This window comes from Phascolarctos cinereus, unplaced genomic scaffold (genome assembly GCF_003287225.1).
Source record: "Phascolarctos cinereus isolate Bilbo 61053 unplaced genomic scaffold, phaCin_HiC Scaffold_5;HRSCAF=322, whole genome shotgun sequence".
NCBI lineage: Eukaryota > Metazoa > Chordata > Mammalia > Diprotodontia > Phascolarctidae > Phascolarctos > Phascolarctos cinereus.
Window position 1 is genome coordinate 402223626 of NW_027555958.1, and position 26636 is coordinate 402250261.

General features: G+C 35.4%; 1 protein-coding gene across 1 annotated transcript in view; it reads right to left on the bottom strand.

Annotated features, from left to right (window-relative positions):
• SWT1 (SWT1 RNA endoribonuclease homolog) overlaps positions 1-26636 on the bottom strand; it is a 136293-nt gene that overhangs the window by 103005 nt on the left and 6652 nt on the right. Inside the window, 9 exon segments of the mRNA XM_020984402.2 lie at positions 1909-2097; positions 3453-3554; positions 6282-6335; positions 6338-6410; positions 8394-8453; positions 10913-11672; positions 16041-16099; positions 19745-19837; positions 23174-23263. Coding sequence (XP_020840061.1) covers positions 1909-2097; positions 3453-3554; positions 6282-6335; positions 6338-6410; positions 8394-8453; positions 10913-11672; positions 16041-16099; positions 19745-19837; positions 23174-23254 — 1471 coding nt within the window. The 5' untranslated portion in view covers positions 23255-23263.

Here is a 26636-nt window from a genome sequence, read left to right on the forward strand (position 1 = left end):
GGACATTTCCTGCTAGAGTTTATGCTCTCCTAGCATGGACTTTGAGAACCCAGGATTAACTCCACACTGTAAGGGGTTACGAGAATACCACTTCAATGGAAAAAAATCAAGCAATGTTACAATAAAAAAGAGCACTGAAATGGAAGTGAAAATGGAGTTTCAAAAAAAAGACATCCTCAAATTAGAAGCAATAAACAAAAAGCTTTTGAAGCCTCTACTAGGATCCCTAAGTCTACATATCAAAATAATATAGCTACAGGAGCCAGTGAAATTAAAAATCATTTTTAAAAAATATCAGGGGCACATGCAGATGATGGATTAAAATGTGATGAAACAGATGAAGAAAGAGAGAACATCTAAATAAGCACAAAACAAACCATCTCTACTTTTAGGGTTTCAGAATAAGCCTTTCTATATAAATTAATGACAATGATCATAATTTTATTCTGCATGACAGAGATTATGTAAGAGGCTGTACAGAATACATATGATGACTTAAATAGAGACAGGGTGGTGTAAGAGAAGGGATACTGGTCTTGGAGTCAGTAGACTCGAGTGAGCTAGCCAGCACTTACTACTTAGAGGCAAGTCATTTAATGTCTCTGTGCCACAATTTTCTCTTCCATAAAATGGAGATGGCGACTGTGTACTAGCTATTTCACAGGCACTACATGAAGAAGGGAGCTTTGTAAATCCTTAAGGACTATCTATCAATATGTATCACTGTTATCTTGTTTCCAAAATGTTAAGAAGAAGTTTACTGTTAAGCAAATAGTACATTATATCTCAGTATTTCTGATATATTGCCATTCATGGCTATTAAATATGAACTATGTAGATGACTTCTTTAAACAGGTCCAATTTAACGGCATTTCATATTCATTCTACAGTTACCTGACCATTAAAATTCTACTTATTGGTAATACTAGTGATTTGTGGTTCTCTTTAAAGAACTCACCTAAGTTTTCCCCAAAATGAACAAACTTCTTCCTGACCCTAAGATTTAGAGACCAAACATCTCTAATTAAATCATTTTCTATGTTAAAGTAAGGTAATATGACAAAACTGTACTGCAATAGACTCATAAACTATCACATCTTGAAGAATATTTTTTTAAAAATCCATGAATTAAAGATACTGAGCTATGAAAAAAAGAGATTCTTTTGGAAAATTAAACAAAACACCAGAAAAACATCTATTTTCATTTGGTAGGGACATCAGTATAAGTGTTCTATGTGTCTTTTACAACTTGTCTAAAAATTCTAATTTTATAATAAATTAAAAGAGAAAAAATGTGAAAATTTATACTATACAACAATTCATTATTATCAACTGAAACATATGCCTACCAATAACTACATAGTCAAAACCTGTCATGAACGAATAAATAAATAAAAAAAAAATTGTTAAGAATTTGCTATGTGCTAAGCATTACAGTAAGCACTGGGGGCACAAAAAGAAAAATTAAGACAGTTCCTGCTCTCAATAAGCTCACAGTGTGAGGGAAGGAAACACATAAAAGAAAAATGATTAAAAAAAAGTGCAGAATAGCCTTGTCACCCAACACTAATATTATGTAGTAATTTTTAAAAGGAATGCAAAATGAAATTTTGAAATTTTGATTTTGAAAAATGAAATTCCAAATAAGAATGCAAAATGAAAGCTATACAGCACAAAATTTCTTACTAAATTTCTATTTCACTTTTTGTAGTAATGACACAGCCTGAGAAATAAAAAGTTAAAATTTAAAATGTATGTTTTGTTGAATTTTGATGTGAAAGAATAATTTTTTAAATCACTTTACAAGGAAAATTAAGTTTTTGAACCATTCCCCTTTAATCTGAGGACATTTTTAGACTAAAAATATACAGTACCCACACCCCATTCAATTCTTCATGTGGTACTTACAAAGTTTTTGAGAAGCAAGTTGAATAGACTGACCCCACAGCTTTCCATCTTGACTTCTGAGACAGTCATTGATAAAATGGACTGCAGGTATAGCTTTGTGCTGTGCATGCTGTAGCAATTTCCCTGCTTTCATACGATCTAGTTCTTGCACAACCACCCAGGGAATTATCAATATAAGTCTATCGAAGCCTGGAAAATTCAAATCTCTTATCAAATCAAGAAATATATAAATTGACATCTGTGCTAGGCACTTCATAAAGAAATTTAAGAAACCTTCCTTACCATCAAGGAGCTTATAATTTAGTCAAGGTTAACTATCCACACAGCAAATAATGTGTCAAATAGGTTTAAAAAGAATTCAGAAAAGAGAGTGAACTATACCCAAAGGGCTATAAAACTGTGCATACCCTTTGATCCAGCAATACCACTACTAAGTCTGTATCCCAAAGAGATCAAAGAAAAAGTAAGAAAGAAAACATATAGAAAAATACTTATAGCAGGAAGCTCTTTTTGTGTTGGCAAAGAAGTGGTAACTGAGGGGATGCCCATCAACTGAGAAACGGATGAACAAGTTGTAGTATCTGATTATGATGGAATACTATTGTACTATAAAAAATGATGACGATGGTTTCAGAAAACCTGAAAAATCTTATACAAACTAATGCATAGTGAAGTTGAGACAAACTAGAGAACACTGTACACAGTAACACCAATATTGCAATACTGATCAACTGGGAAGGACTTAGCAACCGTGATCAATACAATGATTCAAAACAATTCTGAAGTACTCACAAGGAATGATGCTATTCGCCTCCAAAGAGCAAAATGATGAATTCAGAGAGCAGATCTAAGCATACTTTGTTTCAGTTTATTTTTTTGTTTGGTTGATTTGGGGGGGGGGGGTAATATGGCTAATATGAAATATGTTTCGCATGACTTCACACATATAAATGATATACTGCTTGCCTTCTCACTGGGTAGGGGAGGGGCTTGAAGGAGAAAGAGAATCTGGAACTCAAAATTTTAAAAAATGAATGTTAAAAATAAACAAACAAATAAATATATATATATATATTTTTTTTTACAAAACAGGAAAAAGAGTGAGATGTTATATTGCTAAGTCAACTTCTGAAGATCCCATTTTATTGTGAATAGCAAGTTTAGGATTTACTAGCTAGAATTACTTCAGTAAGCATCAGAAAACACTTTTTCCTTCTTTGGGAAGCCCACAAGTTCATATTATAATTGAAGGGAAGCAGTGTGACAGAAAGAAGGATTCAGAATAAGATTTCAGATGACCTCAGTTTGAGTCAATGGTTCCTCGTTGGGTAATTGCAAGAAAATCCCTATTCAGCCTTTCTGGGCTCCAGTTTCCTTGTTTTGTAAAAAGAGAATAATACTTGCACCCCCTACCTCAAAAGGGTTGTTGAGTAAAGTACTTTTTAAACCCTGAAGCACAACACAAATAGGAATTTTGATCCTATGATCTCTAGTGATATGTCAGATATACTTTAGTAAGAATCAGAAAATATCTTTATGAATACCTGGGATATCCATCGTCTTCAAAATTCCAAGAAACTTGAGATGATTCATCAGAATATTTGTGTCAATAACAATTAAAAGTTTTGTATCTGAAGCCGTATTCTCTGAATAGAAGAAAAAGGCACACCAATATTTTAATAAATTAAATATTTTAGTAAAATATTTAATATTTTATTTTAAGATTATATTATTCTTGATACTCTACATAATGTATAAGATTCTACTTGCTGAATTTAACCAAAAAAATGTAGTTTTCCAGAATTAAGTCTTCTACCTTAATAAGACAATGATTTCACTGAAATCAATGCCCATTACCCAACCATTTATTTATATTTATTTACCCACAGCAAATTTCAAATCCAAGACTGAAAAGTATCCCTACTCCTCATTTATATCTTTGATTCTATTCCCTCCTGACTGATTTAAGACTTGCTCTACCAATCACTCCCCCTTCTCTCATGCATATCAAGCTCTTCTTCATCACTGGCTCTTTCCCATATTTCCCAACTTTCTCAATTCTTCTCAATATGAAAAAAAAAAAGGCCTTCCCTTGGACTTTCTATATTATCCAACTATCATCCTCTCCTCCTGCCTCCCCATCACTGTCAAACTTCTGGGGGGAAAAAAAAGTCCACACGCAATACCTCCACATCTTTACCATTCGTTCTTTTCAGCCCCTTTGCAATAAGACCTTGTGGCTCAAGTAGAATATAAGCGCCTCAAGGTCAGGGTCTGATTTTCATTTTCCTATCTATAACTCTAGGCCAGTGTCTTGCAGATAGGAAGTATTTACTAAATGCTCTTGAATTGAATTAATTTGCATCTCACTGCTCTCTCAAAAGACATCAGTGACATCCTACAAGGCAAATCCAGTGGCCATTTCCTAGCCCATATTCTCTTGGCATCCTCCTTTGACAACCCCTTCTTTATTAGGTACTCCTACCCTTCATTAGCATTAGACATACTACCATCTCCTGGTCCTCCTCCTATTTTTATAAATACTTTTTTTCAGTTTCTCTCACAGGTTCCTCATTTCTTTTACACCCTCTAATAAATGCTCTCTAAGGTCTTGTCTTTAACCCTCTGATGACCTTTATCTTCTTTTCCCCTTGGCAATCTCATTCACTTCCATGACATCACCTGCCATTTTTAAAAAAAGTTTCCAAATATAAATCTCAAACTCAGATCCTTTATCTGAGATTTAGATATATAATATAGCTTCAACTGCCTACAGGACATCTCTACCTTGACCTCCCACAGGCACCTCAAGTTCAACAGTCCAAAACCAAGCTTATCAACTTTCACCCAAATCCTGCTACTCCTTACAATTCTACTGTCTTATTAGGAGCTTCTGCATTCACTCAGTCTCTCAGTTCCAGAATCTGGGTGGCCTCACTCAGACACAGTCCTATACTGTTATTTAAATTTCCACATCTTACTACTGCAGCCTCACTATTCTCACAGCAATGACTCTAGCATACACCTTCTTTACCACCTGCAGGGACTACTGCAATAGTCTCCAAATAAGTCTTCCTACCTCCAAATTCTGCCCCACTATTTATATCACTGCCTTGTACAAAGATCTGGTCAAATCATGCCTCAACTAACAATCTTTACTAGCTCCCTATTCACTACTGTATAAAATTAAAATTCCTTTGCCTATTCTTAAGAACCTCAACATCTGGCACCAACCTATCTCTCCAGCTTTATCTCACATTATATCCCTGAATGGACTCCTCACTCCAGTCCAACTACACAGTCTCTCAATAACTACAGAGTCAATCTCCCAAACATACCCAACTCTTTGTTGCTCCCATGTCGTTGCCTATGCTATCCCCCTCTCCTGGAATGTTTCTGCCCCCCCAATCACCAAGTGAATCAACAGCCATTCTTTAAAGCCCAACTCAAATTCCATCTCCTCTGTGAAACTTTCCCCAATGCATCCTGCTGATAACAGCTCTATACCTCTGACTTGTAACTCTACAGTGAACTTATCACATATTATTTACATATTAGAGTTACCTATGTATCTTATTTGCCTTCTATACTACAAAGTCCATGAGAGCAACAAACATGCTTCCTTATTTAAAATTTTCTCTCTCCTCACAATTATCACAGCGTTTTACCCTCAGCAGATACTTATGTTTGTTGAATTAAATGGACTTCCTCTTGCCGCTTATCATGCTTTTAAACCAACTTATCCTATCATCAGTTGGTATGTACATCAATAATAATCTAATATTAAAATCAGTCTGTAACTAAACATAATTAATAAGGTAAACAATATAATATATACATTCCAAAGTTAACAAATGATTTGGAAATTATCTATACCACTATTCCTTCCCATTACCAAGGATAAACAAGATCTGACTGTATAGCCAGGATAAATCCAAGATGACACTTTCTCCACACATTACAATTCACATTACATCTAGTCAGTGCCTTAACAGAGAAAAAAAAATCTTCATTAGTATACAATTACAGTTGAGAAGGAAAAACTGAAAGGTCAAAACTTTGATGACTATCCCTTACCCAAATTAAGTAAAAACTATAATTAAAAATATGTATATTACAATAAAAATCTTGTGTCAGGAAGCAAAAACCATACCTAACTGCCTTGTAACTTGAAGAATATAACAAATTATGACATGGCAGAATATTGGAAATACATTACCCTCTGTCACTGAAGACTATTAAATGCACAATTTCTTTAAAACAATTTGGACTCAGTATTTCCTCCTGATGTTAATGTAGTCAAAATAATGAGTTAATGTGCAGAAATTCTAAGAGACCATGTGAAACCATCAACATTAACATAGAGGACATACCAACAGAAGGATGCACATCATCTTCAGCCAAGTCAATTTCCATACTTGTCAGTCTCCAGAAGCTGGCACCACAGGCAAATCCATACTTTTCCCCACACGAGCAGCATGAAGCTCTTCTACTATCTGCATCTATCACAGAATCACAGAATTTCACAGTTGGAAGGGACCTGAGAGGCCATCTAATCCAACCTGTACCTGAAAAAAGGACCTCCTCTATAACAGATATGTGGTCATCTAGTCTTTACTTAAAGATCTCAAGTGAAGGGGAACCCACCACATTAAAAACAGCCCACTGTACTTAGGAACAATTTTAATTATTAAGATATTCTTCCTTACATCAAGTCCAAAATGGACCTTTACAACTTGTACCCACTGCTCCTCGTTCTGCCCTCTGGGACCAAGCAGAACATGGCCAATCCCTCTCCCAGGTGACAGCCTTTCAAATATTTCAAGACAGTTCTCATATCTCTGTTCCCCCTATACCACTACACCCTCTCCACCCCACTAGCCAGTGTTCTCTTCCCAAGTGAAAGATTCCATTCCTTCCACTAATCCTCATACGGCATGAATTCAAAGTCCTCCATTCTCCTGGCTGCGCTCCTCTACAAGCTTATCCATGTCCTTCCTATAACAGTTCCTAGAATAGAACACAATACTCCCAATGTGGTCAGGCAAGGGCTGCAGACAACAGAATTAGCACTTTATTTTTCCTGGCATCTAGGTCTCTTTCACAGCAGCCCAAGATCACACTAGCTTTCTTGGCTACCAAATCACCATACCAATTCACATTATTCTTGTAGTACACTAAAACCCTCAGATCATTTACAGACTAACTGCTGTGTAGTAATGCCTTCCTAATCTTGCATTTGTGAAGCTGATTTTTTTTTTAATGAATTGCAGAAAGATTCACATTTAAATGTATTCTGAGTTTACAACTTCCAAGTAATAAGAAAATGAAAACCATCTATATTCAAGACAGAAGATCTGTGTATAGGAAGTATAGAAAGAAAAAAAGTTTAAAACTTTAACATCCTAATATATTGAAATGTAGTTGGTTGATGTTTTTCCTCAGAGTAATAAAAAAAAGTTTAAGAACAACTCCGGATTACAAACTGGATCTTCAGGCCTGACCAATTTGAAGAAATTAATTTCCTAATGGAAAACTAAACAAAGAAGCTAAAAGGTATAATAAATTTAAATCAGGAAAAAGAAAAAAGGCTTCTTATACTACAAGGAGGACCATAAAAAATTGAGGGTCATAAAAATAATCAGCAATTTAATGAAGTTTGAAACTTTTTAAAAGAAAAATTAAAAACATCCTATGTACCTATAATTATTAGATTAAGAAATAAACTCCATTAAGTAAATATAATAACTAAAAACCTATTTCAGGACTAAACTGAAGCCAATTAAAGGAGAAATGCACCGGGCTTTCCCTCTTCCCATATTGCAATGGTGACAGACATGCATATAATTTCCAAGAACAATATCCTCATTTTGTTGTCTTTTAAGATAATAAATGTAGCCAAAATATTCTAATGCCATGCTACATTTTTGCAACTACAAGTACAAATGGAAATATCTTTCAGTGTTTGTTATAATAAAAGCTTAAGACACATGCAGTCTGTTAAAATAATAAAGGCAAAAAATCAGATGATGAAGTAGGAACATTTTAAAATGTTTTTCTAGATAAAGGCCTTTGGAAGAATCTATACCACAAAATTACATAGGTTCATAAATCACATATTATATATTTAGAGCTAGAGCTCTAAGGGTCCTTAGAGGCCATTTAGTCTAACCTCATCATTTTACAGACGATGAAACTGAGGCCCAGAGAGGTAAAGTAACTTGTTTAGGGTCAAACAAGTAGTAAATGACAGAGGCTGAATCTGAACAGATGTCCTCTGATTGCAAATCTAGAGGTCCTTTTACTACATAATGCTCTCTCAATGACTATATAGTACATAATTATATATAATGATTATAGTATAGCAACAACAGTATCAAACTTGTCTTAAAATTATATTCACATCATTTTTAGTATCAATGAACCAAGAACAACTCAATTTAGCAAATATATTTAATACATTAGAAATAAATAAGAACACTAACCTCTTGATCTGTATCTTGAACACAATCACTCGAATTAGAAGAATGCGCTGCTTCAAAACTCTAAATAAAAATTAATTCTATTAGTTAATGATAAAGAATATACCAGATTCTAAGACTACATCCTAACCAGTAGTATTTTTTCAATGGCTTTATTGTAGGTGTGTCCCCCAAGAATCTGTAGTCTGTACTGGGCCTTCTCTTCTCTCTCTACACTCTCCAGTAGAGATAGCTTCAATTCCAGAGGATTCAATTATCATCTCTATGCAGATGACTCCCTAATCTATGGGCCCAGCCTTTATACCTCTCCTGAATTTCAGCTCCACATTATCAACTGCCTGCTGGAGATGTCAACCTGGATATCCCACAGGAATCTCAAATCCAACATATACAGAATGGAACTTATTATATTTTCCCCAAAACCAATCCTTCCTCCAAAGTTCACCTTGTCTGTTTAAGGTACCAGTATCTTTATATTCACCCAGGTTCACAACCAAGTAGCCATCCTTTACCCTCTCCTCCTGAATATTTTCTCCTCTCTGGGTTTTCATGACCCAGTGTTGTGTTTTCCTCCATTCCATACTTATCATCTATATCATGCTAATAATTGTGGGTGTTTTCCAAAATTCTATCCTAGACCATGTTCTCTTTCCCCTCTACACTGCCTCTCTTGGTTTGTCTTCAACCCCTAGGAGTTCAATTATCACCCTTATGCAGATGACATTTCAAACATATGTCCAAAACTAACCTCAAACTTTCCTCCCAAACTGTCTCTTTAAAACTTTCCTACTTCTGTTGAAGGTACTATCATCCTTCAGGCTCCCAGGTTCATAATTTTGGCAATAGCCTTAGCTTCTCACTTTCTGTCACCCTATATACGTAACCAGTTGCCAAACCTTGCCATTTCTACCCTCATGACATCTCTCTCATCCAACTCCTCTCCATTTACACTGCTGCCACCTTAGATCAGCTCCTCCTCACCTTATGGCCAGATTATTGCAACAGCCTCCTAAGTCATCTCTGCTTCAAGTCTTTAACTATTTCAGTCCATCCAAAGTAACTTTCCTTGATCACAGACCTGACCATTCTTCCCTACTCAATCAATTCCAGTGGCTTCCTATTTTTTTGGTAGGGAAAATATAAGCTCTTTTGTTGAGTTCTTAAAGACCTACAACCTGGCCCCAATCTATCTTTCCAGCCTCAATATACACTTAACCAATTTCCCATACTCAACGGTTCAGCCAAACAGGCCTTTTCTCTGTTCCTCACAAACAATGCCTCATCTTCTTGTCCCCATGCCTTGGTACTGATTTATCACCCAATTCGTGGAATGTACTCTCTCCTAATCTTTTGCCTCAAAGACCCTCTGTTCATTTAAGTAGTTCAAACACCATCTTCTGCATGACCCTTCCAAATCCCTCCAACTTCTAGTACCCATCCTCCTGAACTACATTGTACTTAACTACTTTTTAAGTATTTGTATTTATTCACTAAAAATTATATATGTGTATATATATATATGTATATATATGTGTACATACACACACACACACACTTGCTGTCTTCCCCCTATGCTTTCCAAGCATTCTTTCCTCATATTCATCCACCTCTTAAAATCTCTAGTTTCCTTCAAAGCTCAGTTGAGGTATCAACTCCTACAGAAGGCCTTTACTGTTCCCCTAGTTGTTAGGGATCTTCCCCTAACATCCTCTGAAATTACTCTTCTATACATTTCATTTACTTATATGCCTACATGTCGTATCTCTCAAGAAAATTTAAGCTCCTAGATGGAAGCAACTGCTTCTTGTACTTCTGGTGCCTTCTAACACATAGTAGTTGCTTAATAAATGCTTGTTGAATTGAACAGAATCCAGCAGGAAAAGCATTCATTTCTAAAAATGAACTAGGAAATTGAGAGAGCAAAATCAATATAAATTGTAATTTGGATTGCACTGGAACTGGATGCACTGGAAAACTGAAAGCTGCCCTGTATAGGGGCTAAGGGATACTAGGGTTCCTGTTTTCATCTTTTGTCTTTTTCTGGCAGCTGGCTACCAGTAAAATAGCTAAAAGGACCACTTTGATGAAAACCTTTCCCACCAAATCAGTTAATTAATAACTAGCATTTATAAAGTATTTAATACGTGCTGTGCAAAGTTCAAGGATACAAAGATAAAAGTAAAACACTCCCTTCCCTCTCGGAACATACATTCATCAGCACCTTGTAAAAGCAAATTTTACCAAAGTAGAAAACATACACCTACTCAAGTGCCTAATAAAAGCCCTACAAGAGCACAAAAGAACCAACCCCCTCACAATTAAGGAAGAAAGGACAGGTGGGCTCCCTCCTTTCCCACACTTTACTCTATTATGTAATGATGTTTAAGGCCTAAAAACAAGAAAATTCTCAGCAACTCTCATATTAACCAACTTTCCAAGTGGGAAATATCTCCAAAACAGAACCACTTTTAAAGCTTACTCTACTATCAAAATATTTTGACCAAAATATTTATTCACTCCACCTGTTTTAATGATACTGTTTCAGGAAAGAAAGTTTCTTCCGGTTGTGAATTATTTCTTTTTTGGCTGGAATGATCAGGATGACATTTTTCCTTCCACTTATAGTGAGACGACTTATATGAAGAATCTGATGGTGATAAATGTTTAACTTTGTGTCTAGAAAAACTTGGAGGATTCTGAAGGCTCTCTTTTTTCTCACATGAAGGCTTTGGTTTATGAATTTTAGAATTTAAAACATTATCCTCTACTGGTTTTTGAAGACTACCACTGGATTTTGTAGCAATTTTGAAACTGATTTTGCATCTTTCAGGTTCAAGTACTTCTTTACTCAAGGCTCTGGAAGTGCATTCCTTGGCAAATTCATCTTTGATGTACTTCTCAAGTGAAGGTTTTCCTAAATTATCTTTGACTTTATTGATCTTTTCTCTCTTCTTTAATCCTTTCACCTTTTCCCTTTGAGCAAGATAATGAGGCCATTTCCTTTCACCTGTTGGAGCTTCAGACCTGGGCTGTGCATTCTTGGCAAACGTGAGGCTATTACTTTTGAGGTCATAATCACTCTGGTTGTTCCCATTTTTCAATTTTACATCTTCATGTTTGAAATCATACTTCTGTATTCCTTTCTCACTTCTACTTAAAGATTGACTGTGAGAAGTACTTTGACTGTCATCAAATGATTTCTTTTGAAGTCTATCAGGCTCTTGGGATGAAAAAGAACTGATTTTTTGTTTCTTCTTTTGAGTGCCTGTTTCTACATCCAACCTACAAAGTGGTGCAGAAAAATTAAGTTACAGGATGACTTATACACTATGACACTCTCAAACTTATACTGGAATAGTGTAAAGCATAAACTGACATAAGATGAATTTAAGTCATGGTTACCAAATTCCACTGAATATTATAACAATTCAAAATCAAAGTAGACATATCTGATTAACATCCAATTGATAACAATATATTGTAATGTCTTACACTGACGTAGCACTTTAAGGCCTATAATGTGCTTCATGTGCATTACTTCTCTTGATCCTTGCAACAAATCAGGGAAATGAGTACTATAGGTATTATTTATCCCAGTTTTACTGATGAGGAAATTAAAACTTCGAGAGGTTACATGTGTCCCTGGGTCACTCACAAAGACATATGATATCTAAGTACACAGTTTACGCTACGTATTCATAACCAGTGAAGATCCAACACTGTAAACCTCTACTAAACACAAATAAATGCCAACATAATTAAAAACAACAATACCTAAATTGATTTATAAAATTTGTCCTATGCCAATGAAATCAAAGTGATACTTTAAAGAGCTAAACAAAATAACAAAATTCTTTGGAGGAATAAAAGGTCTAGAAATGCAAAGGAATTAAGAAAAAATAGAAATGAAAGGGAAAATAGCACTTTCAGATCTCAAATTATAGTATACAGCACTTATCATTTGAACTATTTGGTGCAGATTAAAAAAAAGAAAAGTAGATCAGTGGAAGAGACTAGATAAGGAATAACTCAGTGTACAATAAGCTTGAAAACATAAATTATTTGCAGAACTCCCTCTCTGACAAGAACTACTGGGAAAAAACTGGAAAGCAGTTTAGCAAAAATTAGATTTAGACCAAAATGCTAAATTCTATTCATGATAAACTCAAAATGGATTTTATGTGCCATAAAGGAAAAAAAAAATAGAGAATCAAATGAAGATGAAATGCTTTTCAGTTATAGCTCAGAAAGTGTTCTCAAACAATTAAGGAATAGAAATGATCACAAAAGATAAAATAATCTGAATTATATTAATTGAAAGGCTTTTGCACGAATTCTATCTATCCTCTAGGACAAAAAGGGAAGGAGTTGACTGGAAAAAAAAATTTGTAGCAAATATCTGATAAGGGTCCAATATCCACACCAACCCAAATATCCCAAAGGGACAAATGGTCAAAGAGTTACCAAAAGAAGAATTATAAACTACTAATAAGTATATGAAAGATCACTACAAATACCAAAAAAACAAGAGAAATGCAAAGCAAAACAAATCAGCAACTTTACCTGTCAACTAATAAATTGGCAAAGATGACAAAAGATGGAAATAACCTTCTCTCCCACTGATGAATTCCTCTTGAGACCTCCATTCTGTGGAGGGGACCATGCCTACCTTCATTCCCCTCCTGGACTTATTCCTGGCTTTATAGTATCTTTGTCTATCTGGCACATCATAAGCACTTAATGTTTCCTTCTTTCCTTCCTTCCTTCTTACCCAATACTAGAAAGGCTCGAGAAAGAATGGCACACTAGTACAGTGTTAGGAGAGCTATAAATTGGCCCAACCATCCTGGAAAATAATTTAGAATTAAGCTAAAATTGTGGTTAAAATGCCCACTACCTTTGACCCAAAGATCCCATTACTAGGCATATACTCCAGGGAGAGGTCAGAGACAGAAAGGTCCCACATATAACAAAACAGTCACACCACTATTTTTTCTACTAGCATAAACTGTAAACAAAGTAATTGTCCACTGACCAGATCTATGGTCTAATGGCTAAACAAACCTGTATGGGAATGTAATAGTACTGTACAGTAAGAAACAACAAATATGAAGAATTCAGAGAGGCATGGGAAGACTTATGAAAGCATACAATGATTACAACAACATACATGGAAAGGACAACAAAAATGAAGCTGTCATGTAATTATAGTGTACAAACTTAGTTGAGAAGAGATGAAAAGGCATATCCTTTCCTTCTCTGCAGGGATGGGAGATCATGAGCGTGGATTATTCATTGTGCAGACTGTAAGAATTAAGTTTTGATGAACTGCTTTTGCCTTCTTTTTCTTTTTCATTCCTTGTTCTAAAGGATGGCTCATTAAGCAGGGGATATATTCAGGAATGTAGGTGATATTAAAAATATATATATATCAATAAGGTTTTTTTAAATAAGAAATACATTTTATATAACAAATGTCTCAAAGAATAGTGGGGAAAACCTTTGGGATTTCAGATACACTGTTTCCACTAGAATGCTAGTTCTATTAGTTCTATATCTCTTAATAGTCTAGAGGTGTAATACTCGTATGGTTCGAGGTCCACATCAATTCAGCAAGTTTTAACTCAGTATATATAAAATGTGTAGTATGGTGTCAGTCATGATGAAGCATACAAAGAAGTTTAGTAAATAGATCCTGCCCTCAAAGAACTTTACGGTCTTAGGGCATTCATGATTTTTTTATTTATTTTTGTATTTCTCAAACTTCCTTCACAATCTATTCAAATAACAGAGGATTATTTTTTCTTTCCTACCCTATTTATATTGTTTTTACCTGAAAAGACTTAATATGAACTGATGCAAAATGAAATGAGAAGAACCAAGAGAACACTATAGTAACAGCAAAATCTGGCTGATGATCAACTGTGAATGACTTAGCTACTGTCAGCAATACAACAAGCCAAGACAATTCTGAAGGACTTAGAATGAAAAATGCTTTCCATCTCTGGAGAAAGAACTGATGGAATCTTAATGCAGACAGAAGTATACTTTTTATTTTCTTGGACTTTTTTTGTCTGTGTTGTCTTTCACAACATGACTAACATGGAAATATGTTTTGCATGACTGCATATGTATAACCTATATCAAACTGCAATGGGAAGGAGGAAGGGAAAGAATTTGGAATTCAAAAAAAAATTTTTTTTTTTGGTAAGGCAATTGGGGTTAAGTGACTTGCCCAGATTCACACAGCTAGAGAGTCTTATGTGTCTGGGGCCGGAATTGAACTTAGGTCCTCCTGACTCCAGAGGTGGTGCTCTATCCACTGTACCACCTAACTGTCCCTCAAAAAATTTTTAAATGAATGTTAATAATTTTACATGTAATTGGGGGGAAAATAAAATATTTAATTTATATTACTGTTTTTAATTTAATTTCATATTTGCCATGTCCAAAATTATATGTCTCCCTCTGAATGAGTCCCATGACCTCTCTGTCTAGAGTTGGGTTGTGCATTTTATCATAAGTCCTCTGAGTTATAACTGGTCATTGAAGTGATCAGTCCCTATATCTTTCAAAGCTGTTTGTTATTAAAATTGTTGTATAAATTGTTTCTGTTCTTCCTACTTCATTCTGTATCAATTCATGTAAGTCTTTCCAAGTTTCTTTGAAATTATCTACCATTTTTTTAGAACATGATAGTATTCTATTACATCACATGCCACAATTTAATGTTTAGGCATTCCCCAACTAATGGGAATCTCTCAGTTTCTAATTCTTGGACACCACAGAAAGAGCTGTTATAAATATTTTTGTATACATGGATACTTTTCTTCTTTCTTTGATCTGAGACATAAGCCTAGTAGTGGTAATCCTAGGTCAAGGCTATGCAGAGTTCAGTAACTTTTTGGCCAGTTCCAAAATGCTTTCCTGAATGGTCAAACAATTCACAGCTCTACCAAGAGTGCATCAACATCTGTCATTTTCCATTTTTGTTAACTTTGCCAACCTAGTGAGTGGGAGACAGAACCTCAGAGTTTATTTAATTTGCATTTCTCTAATTATTAATGATTTGGAGCATTTTTTCATATGGCTATTGATTTAGATTTCTTCCTTAGAAAACTGCCTGCTTATATCCTTTGACCATATATTACAATTCTACCCTCTATTTGTACAATGCTCCATAGCTATCTCATCAGTTCTCCTAGCTGTTTCTGCTACCAAGCAATTCAACAAAGATATCAATATAAATTTTATACAGACTTCACAGATATAGTATAAATTTTATAGATTTGCTTTTTAAATTATCACGCTAGTGCTTTAAGTAAATTTTGTAAGGATGAAACAAAGTTGAATTATTTATGACTGAAATCTATATTTAACTGATGGAATTTTTACTTCACTGAAAATGTTCTTGCTTAAGGTGATGCTGACAAAACTTGATTGTTAATTACAACCAGAATTTCTGTATAATGTCAGTAAGAGACAATATTTATGTGCAAAAATTGAAGAAAATAGTTAAACCAAAACTAAATAAAGGATTTTCCACATCTTACACAAATTCAAAATCTATTCTTAGTTTTATTTACCTTGGGCTTCACCATTCATATTAACCAAAAAAGTATAAAGATGTTAGCACAATAAGGAATTTACCTTTGAAGGTCTTCTCTTTTTTTTGGATCACAGCATAAAATGTTTGTATAATCAGATTTCTGAAAAAGGAAATCTATGCATCAGAAGAACTGAATGAGCACAAACTATGCAAAGCACTGATAACATTTTTTAAAAAAAAGTTTCCTCCCCTTGTGGGGCTTACAGACTAGTTGGGAATAATCAAGACACATATAAAAAACAGTGTGACAGCAAAACAAGGCAGCAATTTCTCTAGGTCTCAGTTTCTTTGCTATAACATGATGGGTTTGCACTAAATGATCTCTAAACTCCTTTCCAGTTCTATCAATATCAATGACCCTATGAAAAATGATCAAATATTCTGAATCTAAGATACTTCTGATTTTTATTTTAAATGATTTAATGATTTGAAAAATTACTCTAATTTGTCACGCCACACAAGCCCATTTTTGGTTTAGAGAATATGGCCAAATAAATAAGCATTTATTAAGTGCTTTCTATGTTCCAAATAATGTACTAAGCACCAGGGATACAAAGAAAGCCAAAAACAGTCTCTGTCCTCAAGGAACTTATGTTCTAATGGAGGAGAACACATGCAAACAAATATGTACAAACAAGCTATATATAAGGTAAACTAGAGAGAAAGTAGTAGCAATTGAGAGGATAAAGAAAGGCCTCTTGCAGAAGGTAAGATATAAGCTGAAACATGAAGGAAGCCAGAAGAGAAGGTAGATATAAGCAAGCACAGCATTCCAGGAATGAGAAAGAACAAGTAAATATGCAGAATCAAAAGGTAGAGAGAACAGGGAGAACAGTGTCACTAGTTAGCAGAGTACATGGACAGGAGTAAAGTATAAAAAGAGTGGAAAGGTAAGAGGGGCCAGGTTAAAAAGGGGCTTTAAAAACCAAGCAGAAAAAAGAGGATTTTGTATTAGGTCTTGAAGATAATAGGCAGCCCTGCAAAGTTTAATGAATAGGGAAGTGACATAGTCAGACCTGTACTTTAGGAAGATCAGTTTAGCAGCTGAATGGAAGGTGTACTGGAATGGCTATTACAATAGTCCAGGCCATTAGGTAATGAGGGCCTACACCAAAACAGCCCAAGTATCAAAAGGAAGAAGACAGAATACACAAAGAGATGCTGTAAAAGCAAAATTGGCAGGGCTTAATAACATATTAGATATGAAGGAGTGAAAAAAAAAAATTGAAGAGTTCAGGATGACACCTAGGACTGGATGGTGGTATCCTTAGCAGTAAGAGGAAAGTTAGGAAGAGGAGAGTGCTTGGGGAGAAAGAGAATGAGTTCAATTTGGTCATGGTGAGTTTAAGATGAGGAGAGTGCTTGGGGAGAAAGAGAATGAGTTCAATTTGGTCATGGTGAGTTTAAGATATCTATGAAACATCCAGTTTGAGATGTCCAAGAGACAGCTGGAGATGCCAGATGGGAGATCAGAAGTGAGAGTAGGGCTGGTTAAACAGATCTGAGAATCATCAGCACAGAGATGTTAATTGAATTCATGAGACCTGAGGAGATCACCAAATGACACAGTACAAAGGGAAAAGAGAAAAGGGCCCAAGACAGAGCTTTAGGGGTTACCCCTGGTTAGGAGGCATGACCTAGATTCAACAAAGGAGACTTAGGAAAGGTCACACATATAGAACAGGAAAGAATAATGTCATGAAAACACAGAAAAGAAAGAATATCAAGAAGAGGGTGAATGACAGTGTCAAAGGCTACAAAGAGGTCAAGGAGGATAAAGACTGAGGAAAGGCCATTAGATGTGGTGATTAAGAGATCCTTGCTAACTTTGGAGAGATTAGTTTGAGTTGAATAAGGTTGGAAGCGAGATTACAGAAACTTCAGAAGAGAGAAGACAGAAGTGAAAGCATAGATTATAGTCAGAAGGAAACAAACATTTATTAAGTGCCTGCTATGTGCCAGGAACTGCGCTAAGTGTTTTACAAACATTATCTCATTTAATCCTCACCACAATCCTGGGAAGTGGATATCATTATTATTATTTCTATTTTATAGCTGAGGAAACAGGCATACAGATGTTAAGTGACTTGTCCAGGGTCATACAGCTACTGAGTATCTGAGGCAGGAAATAAACTCAGGCCTTCTTGACTCCAGGTTCAACAGCTCTATCCACTGTGCCACCTTGCTAACTCTAGATGGCTTTCTCAAGGAGTTTAGCCATGAAAGGGAAGAGAGATACTGAATGCTAGCAGGAATGGATAGATCAAGAATTTTCCCTTTTTCTTTGTTTCCTGCCATCTCTTTATAAAGAAGAAGAGGGTGGTGAGAGAAAAGTTATGTGCTTAGTACCAGTGCTCTTGATTTGATGCAATCTACTTCAGCTACCCTATCCCTCTTCTCTTTCATTAGCTCAGATCCCTCACTCCTGACCTCCAGTCTGACATTTGCAATTGCCTGTTGGACATCTCAAATTGGATGTCCCATAGATATCTTAAACTCATCATGTAAGTGAAGTAAAATGAGGAGGAATAAAGAAGAGGAAGGTTTTGGTGAATGGCCTACATTTGTTCAGTGAAATAGGAGGCAAGGCTCTCAGATAAGAGGGTCACTGTTACTACAATAGTTCACAAAAAAAAAGAAAAGAGAAATTAAGTAGGTGGGAGGGAATTGATTAGAACTAGAGCTGGGCTTTGAAGGATAACAATAATAGCTAATTACTTTATTGTTCATAAAGTGCTTTTCTCACAAAGACCCTATAAAGTACATAATGCAAATGTAATTTAGAAAAGCAAAGCTCAGGATAGCTAGGTGGTACAGTGGATAGAGCACCAGCCCTGGAATCAGGAGGACCTGAATTCAAATCCGACCTCAGACACATAACACTCGCTAGCTGTCTGACTCTGGGCAAGTCACTGAACCTCAGTTGCCTCACAAAAAAAAAAAAGAAAAGCTCAGAACTTAAGTGACTCATCTAAGGTCACACCACTGATAAGTGGTAAATCTTATTTCAATACAACATCGCAGACATCGATAGGTAAACTGTGAAGGCCTTCCAAGTCTTGGAACTGGAAATGAGCACGATAAGTTCAAGTATGGTGCATATAGTAAGGAGACTAGGCAAGATGGAAGAGAATATACATATAGGTAATAATGGGAGATAATGTTGGATAAGCTGGATAAGATCCGTTAAAAAAAATCTTAGATGCCAGAAAAGGGAGTTCTTATACTTTAACCTATAAACAAGAGATCCACTGAAGTTTGGTTTTTTTTTTAAAGAATGATATGAAGATCAATCTGATAAAAATAAATTGGAATGAAAGTTAAGTTCTATGAAGCCAAAATGCTTAAAGCATTCTACATTACACATAATGGAGTTCTCACAGCTATTCTTCTTGGCATTAACCAAAGTAATATGCCTCACTTTCAATCCCTTGTGTACCTACTGTTCATACACTAGGTAAGTATTACATGTCCCTTCATGAATTCATTTATCATTTCTGTTACTACACTTTGGGGTTTTCTTTAAACATGTGGACGTGTATGCTAGTCCTACAGGTACAACAATTAGTATACATAAATGCAGTTAGGCTATTAATATATGGCTTTTGATGAGGAAAAAGTTAAAATTTACAGCCAAAAAGAAAAAAAAAAGAAAATCAAAGTACAAGATTATTATAAAGAAAAGATTAACAAAAAAGAATGAGGGGAAGAAACAAGAAAATTAGTAAGGATAGATAAAACTCACCAACTTTCTCTTCCCTAAGGAAGCTGAACATCTGGAGTAAGACAAGATACTCGGACTTGGTGCTTTCGAAGAGATTCTTTTCTGTTTCTTTTCCTAAGAATTCCAAGAGGAAAAAGGGAGGAGGAGAAGATTCAATTTTTAAAAATGCTATAAAAAGAGTTATTCTATACTTATTAGTGCTCAACAGATAATACCTGTGAGATATTAGAGGTATAAGAATGTAATGATGCAGAAGTTACATAAAAGGTAAGTTGAGGAAGCAGGTGAGATAGAAAACAATACAAACTTGAAATGCAGCTGACCTGAGTTCTACTCCTAGACCTAGAACTATTTTATGACAGTGAGGACATCACAATTTTTCTGAGACTTGATTTCTTATGTAAAAGTGAGTAGTGTATATCCAATGACCTCCCAAGGTTACTTCAATGTAACATTCTAAGAGTCTATGATTCTTTAAGCTTTAGTTGGCCTTCAGGGTTAGTCTATCCATTTCAATAAGCATTAAGAGACTAGTCTGTGCAGGGCCCTGGGTGCACCAAGACAAAAAACAACTAAATTCTTGCCCTCAAGGACTTTTCAAGTAATAGTTAATAAATGTTTATTAAAAAATGAATGAATCCAATAGGATCTACTGATGGCGGCAGATGAGGACATATGGTTCCCAGTCACCTCTCTCCCCACACTCAGAGTAAGTAACCTTATATAAACAGGAAGAGCTGACAGGAAGAATCACAGGACCTCAGTGACAGAAGGAATCTTAGAGGCCACCTAGTCCATACCTGAAGAAGCCCATCTATAATATTCCCAACAAGTGGTCATCCAGGCTTTACTTAAAAAGTGGACAAAACTGCTCCTCATAAGGCAGCCCATAAGAAGGTCCTAAAAATAAGTGGTCATCTTGTTAACAAAAGGTTCTCTCATGCTGAAGCCCCTAAGTAAGTCAATCTAGGTCCCAGCACTAACAGGATCACAGACTGAGAGCTGGATTTTATAAATCATTAAATTCAACCTCCTCATTTCCCAGAAGAGAAGTGACTTGCCCAAAGTCACAAAGCCAGGAGACTCTGCTTACCAGGAGAAACAAGGTTGTCTTCATGCTGAGTTTGGAAATCTTTCAAAACAGTAATCTTGGTCTACTGTGTGGCTTCTGTCACTTTGAACAAGTCAGGAATCCCCTAGAAATTCACTCTCTGGGGATAATGATGCTTAGGAGCAGGTGTTCCCTGCTGGGGCTTCTAGACCAAAAAAGGGTTCCTGAATAGATGTCAGCAAGTTCATGAACGTGGATGGGAAAAAAATTGCATCTTTATTTCAATATAATGGGTTTTCTTTGTAACCCTATGTATTTTAAAACATCATAAGAAAGCTTCACCATTGCCAAGTAGCCCATGACACACAAAAAAGTTAAGAACTCCTGTTTTATTGATCCTTGTTAGCAACTGTAAATGAACAACTAAAATCTCCCTTCATTAAATCACAAATACACAACAAAAGTCAGCATACAATACATGACTTCTGATTACAAAATTAGCAACAGCAGTCAGTAGTAGTCCACATTAACTTGTGAATGAATACAATATACTACTATGGCTCTCACCTTGGTCCTTCTGTCTTCTAGTAAGCTAAATCAACAAATGTTCTGCACTGAAAAAAAACTTCTCAGATGAATCTTTTGATTGCTAACCACAATTGCTAACCTAGGCAGGCAGGTGGTGAAGGTGATAGGGCATTGGACTGGAGTCAAAAAAGCCTAAGTTCAAATCCAGCCTCAGACATTTACTAGCTGTGTGACCCTGGACAAGTCACTTAATCTCTGTATGCCTCAGTTTCCTCATCTATAAAATGGGATATAATAAGAGCACCTTCCTCCCAGGTGAGATGAATAAGTCCAAGAGACAGAGTTTCTGTGTAATTAATAATTTATTAGGTTAGTAAATAATCAACAAATTGACAGTTAGTAGTCTCTCTTAACCAAAGACAAAACCAGGGAGATCAAGGAAAAGTGGGTTGCCCTTGACAGGTGAAAATCAACCCTAACTGATTAACTATTAATAAGTAGGTAGACTTTTTCTAATGAGGGGGCGGGCTAAAAGCCCTCAATCCCTTCAGCAGAGACTTCTCTGTGGCTTGAGACTTTTGCACAAAGGGCAAAAGAATCCATCTCCACTCAGACCACTCAAGTTGAACAATGGCCCTGCCGCCCTTCCCCCCAGTTTAAATGCATGAGTCTAATGCTTTTAGGGCTGTAATTCACTGAGATTAGATTTTCTGAGTGGGGAGGATTCCTAGGCAAACTCATCTATCAGAAGTATTTTTCAAAGACTGATCCACAAGGGTTGAGCTTTGAATAAGGAAGTAAAAAGAGAAAAAACTCTAGATCCCAATATGAATAATTGGTTATTAATATAATAGCACTTTATGCTTAGTCAATAGTTAACAATTTCCTGATTTTAATTGATAATTTTACCTATAATGATTTAATTGAATAACTGATTTTAGGGAACTTCCCGGATTTCATCCATATTTTCTATGATGATTAGGAAAAGGGTGAAGGCTACATACAAATCTCTCCTGAAGGAAAAAGTTAAAGAATGGTACTGATACCTTACTGTGTCAGTCAAGTCCAATAGTGAATTAGCATGCATTCAACCAGGACCCCTTCCCAAAATAAACTACTGAGAAGGAACCAAGGATGGGATCATTAACAAAAAAGTGACTATAGTTGGATGTTCATATAAACACTCAAAACTTGAAGCTTTAGCCTGGTGTCCTAGTGCCAGGTCTATGGCCATCAATAGCATAACCAGTATATTAGAGGTATGCCCTACTTTAAAAATACCTTGAATGAGGTGCTGACAATAAATCTCTATCTGCTATAATACCAACACTATTTCCATTCCTTTTCTTTCCAGGAATCTGATTCATTCCAAGGGACTCAAAACAACTTGAGTTTTTTTAAACAACCCACCTTGCCCATATCAGGAAATGATCTTCACCTTGGCTAGTATCACTGATGGCCACCTCCAAGGCTTTTCCACATTCTTATCCACATAAACTTTGAAACTACACATCTAATATCTTACATTCCCACTTCAGGTCAATTAAATCACTAGTCTCTAACATAATGAGATACATAGTAAACAAATCTCCCTAATTCCTCCCAAATTTAAGCTACAGTCATTCTAAACAATACCCACAGAAACTAAGAAATAACATTATTAGAATATCATGCCATTTCATCTTCATTAAAGTTCCTTTTTTAAGAAAAAAAGGATGAGGAAAATAACATAACTGTCCTGGGATAAGCAAACCTTGACAAAAAGAAAAAATCATCTTCTATGTGTCATTCTAAAAACTGATTTTTCCCCCTTTAATACAAAAATAAAAGTGTGAAAATATTACATTTGTATCACGAAATAGACTTCTTACTTTTTCATCTACGTTGCGTGAAGGAGACGCGCCCTTTCTTTCAGACTTTTCCTGTTTGCCATTAGATCTTTTCTTGGACATTGTGAAAAGCTAAAAAGAAAAGTTAAGATAAAAAAATAATTAGAAATTACATTTCTCCAGATCTTACAATAAGATTACCAATATAGAACTTCTACTTTTTGTTGAGAAAATAAGATTCTAGTTTTGGTCCTTTTATCTACTTTAAGTTCTAGCCCTTTATCACCTAAGAGAGATGATATGATTTATTGTCCAAAACAGATCTCATCATCTTTCTGCTGAATTTACTCCTTTTCTAAACTTCCCTATGTCTATCTACCATGGGTATCACAATCCTTACAGTAATCCAAAATCTCTGTGTCACTCTTGACCAATGTGGTAATTATAAACTTTTTGATTACAGTTTAATGTCACATAATGACAGAACCTCAATATGGAGTCACTCAGGCTAAGTGGTTCTAATGCCCACTAAAGCATATAGACAAAACAGAAAGTTATACTTTTCCACTTTTGACTGTGCTTATTCATGAATCCTGCACGTTTTGCTTTTAATAATTATTTCATGTATACAATACTACTAACAATCAACAATACACATTAGCTCAAAAAAAAATTTTTTTGGTTCAGACCTGATTTCATTGCTGTAGGAACACTGAGAGTTTAAATGATTTCCCCATTTATCCCTACTAAACTTCTGCTTATTAGATTCAGTTCAAAGTTCAAGCATTTCAAAATCTTTTTAGATTCTGCCTCTGTCACTCAGTTCAAAAGGTATCCTCCCAGCTCTTGCTTTATCTGAAAATTTAGCAAGCCATCTCTGCATTTATCCAAGTAACTTCTAAAAATGTTAAACAGAACCCTAGAAAACCGCTGCTTCAAAAGTAAACATAATCACAAACTTCAAAAAAAATTAGTAATTGTCATATAGAAGGAGGATAAGGCTTTTCCTACTTGGCCCCTCAAGGTAGCACTAGGACAAATAGGGAGAAGTTATAAGGAGGCAGATTTAGGCTCAGTATAAAGGAATAATTTCCTAATAGTGTCCACAAATCTAATGAGATGTCTTAGATAGTAGCAAGTTCTCAGTTACAGTGGTCTTCAATCTGGATCTATATGAGTATTTGTGTGGTATGAGATAAAAGGAATCTAAATCCTTTAGGTATGGAGTCTATAACAGCAAAAAAAAAACCAAACCTTTCAGAGGGGGGGAGGAGAGAGAACCTGGGGAAGAAAGACAAAACAGCTATACTTAGAATCCTACTATATAGTTAATAAAGTGTCAAAAATATTCATAGTAGCAATTCAATAATATTTTCATCTAAAAAAAGGAGAAAGGACTTATTTGCAGCTCTTTTTCTGGTGGCAAAGAACTAGAAATTGAGGGGGAGTCCATCAATTGGGAAATGGATAAACAAAGTATGGTATATGATTGTGATAGAATACTATTGTGCTAGAAGAAATGACAAGATAATTTCAGAAAAATATGGACTTAGATGAACTGATGCAAAGTGAAGTGAGCAGAACCAAGAAAACATTGTACATAGTAATAGCAATATTGTACGATGATCAAGCATGAATGACTTAGCTATTTTAAGCAATACAATGATCCAAGAAAATTCCAAAGGACTCATGATGAAAAATGCTATCCACCTCCAGACAATGAACTAATAGATGCTGTGGTCTAGGGGTGCTAGGAACCCCAAAATGGAAGGGTAAAGGGTGGGTCTGCCTCCAAAGAAATCAATCACTTAAGCCTTTTTTCAGTTCAAGTATCAAGTTTATTCTGACACATGATGGGTGAGTGTGCTCTTAAAAGGTGAGAAGGCTACTTTTAAAGAGAAAATGGGAAAAAGAGTCAATGAAAAGATCTTGATGAAATTAAGGAGTGGCAAGTAGCCCAGAGTGGTCCAGAGGCAACAGAGAATGAAAGGTTGGGGCTGGATCTGAGGTCCACAATGAAAGGTCAGCTGAAAGGATTATACTGGGATGGGACAGATGAGTCAGGGACTGGGTTCCTGAAGTTTGTGGAAAAGTTCAAGGACCTTTTTTTTTAGGGGTCACATTGCCCCCATCAGCCCCACCAGATGGAGACTAAATGTAGACTGAAGCATACTATTTTTCCACTTCATTTTTTTATGGAGTATTTTTTGTCTGTTTTCTTTCACAACATGACTAATATAGAACTATGTTTTGTATGATTGTACATGTATAATTTATATCAAATTGCTTATCCTCTCACTGAGGAAAAAAGAGTGGGAGGGAGGGATAAAATTTGGAACTCAAAATTCTTAAAAACAAATGTTAAAATGTTTTTATGTGCAATTAGGGGAAAATACTAAAAAATTAAAAAATAAAATGAAGAGTTCAGATAACAAAAGAAAAAGAGTATTTTGACCTATGAGATCTCTGTCCTTGATTAAGTTCTTTTCCCTTTCTTTTCCTAAGAATTCTAATTCAGGAAAATGAAGTGGTCACAGGAGGTAAGAATATATACACATACATACATACACACACAAATAGTTGGCTACAGAAATAAATTCCACTCAACAGGTAAACTGAAGGGAGAAGAAGGAATCAGAAGGAAAGCAGATTAGGAGAGGGATTAGCCCTAAGTAAAACAAACTCTAAATAATGAAGACAAAAATACTTGTAAATCTTTCTGAGGTGGCAAAGAATTAGAATCTGACAGGTGCCCATCAGTTGGGGAATGGCTAAACAATTTATCGTATATAAACGTGATGGAATACCATTGTGTTGTAAGACATCATAAATGGAATGGTTTCAGAATATGGGAAGATTTGTATGAACTGATGCAGAGTAAAATCAGGACAATTTATTCAATGACAATACTGTAAAAACAAACAACTCTGAAAGACTTAGGAATTCTGATGAACATAAAGACCAACCATAATTCCAGAGGTCCATAGATGAAACATGCTACAGACAGTTCTTTATAAAGAAGTGAAACACTCAAAGTGTAAAATGACACTCTTTGGGGGGCATGGCCAATGTAGAAATGTGTTTTATTGATTATACATGTTGGTAATAGGAGCTTTGCCTTTCTTTTTCAAATAGGGGTGAGGGAATTTGAGTGGGAGGGAAAAAAGGATTATTGTTGATTAAAAAATAAAATTTAATTAAAAGAAAAAAGCACTGCTGTCCATGAAATTATGTTTGGTGACAAACTGATTTCAAAGTAACTTTAACAATGTAAACTGATTCACAATAGTCTTTTTTCAAGAAAAGTAACAGTATAAATTTCCCAATGCTAAACCAAGCCAAGTTAGAGGCTAATTGCAGTGGTGTCAATTTCTAACTAAGAGCAACATATGGTGAGGACCGAAAATTTCCAGGAGACAAGAGTTTCTGGGTAAATTAAAATTGTTTTTATTGAGTATGTCTAGAAAGCATTCAACTGATATAGTCGAAACTTCCATATTTATAA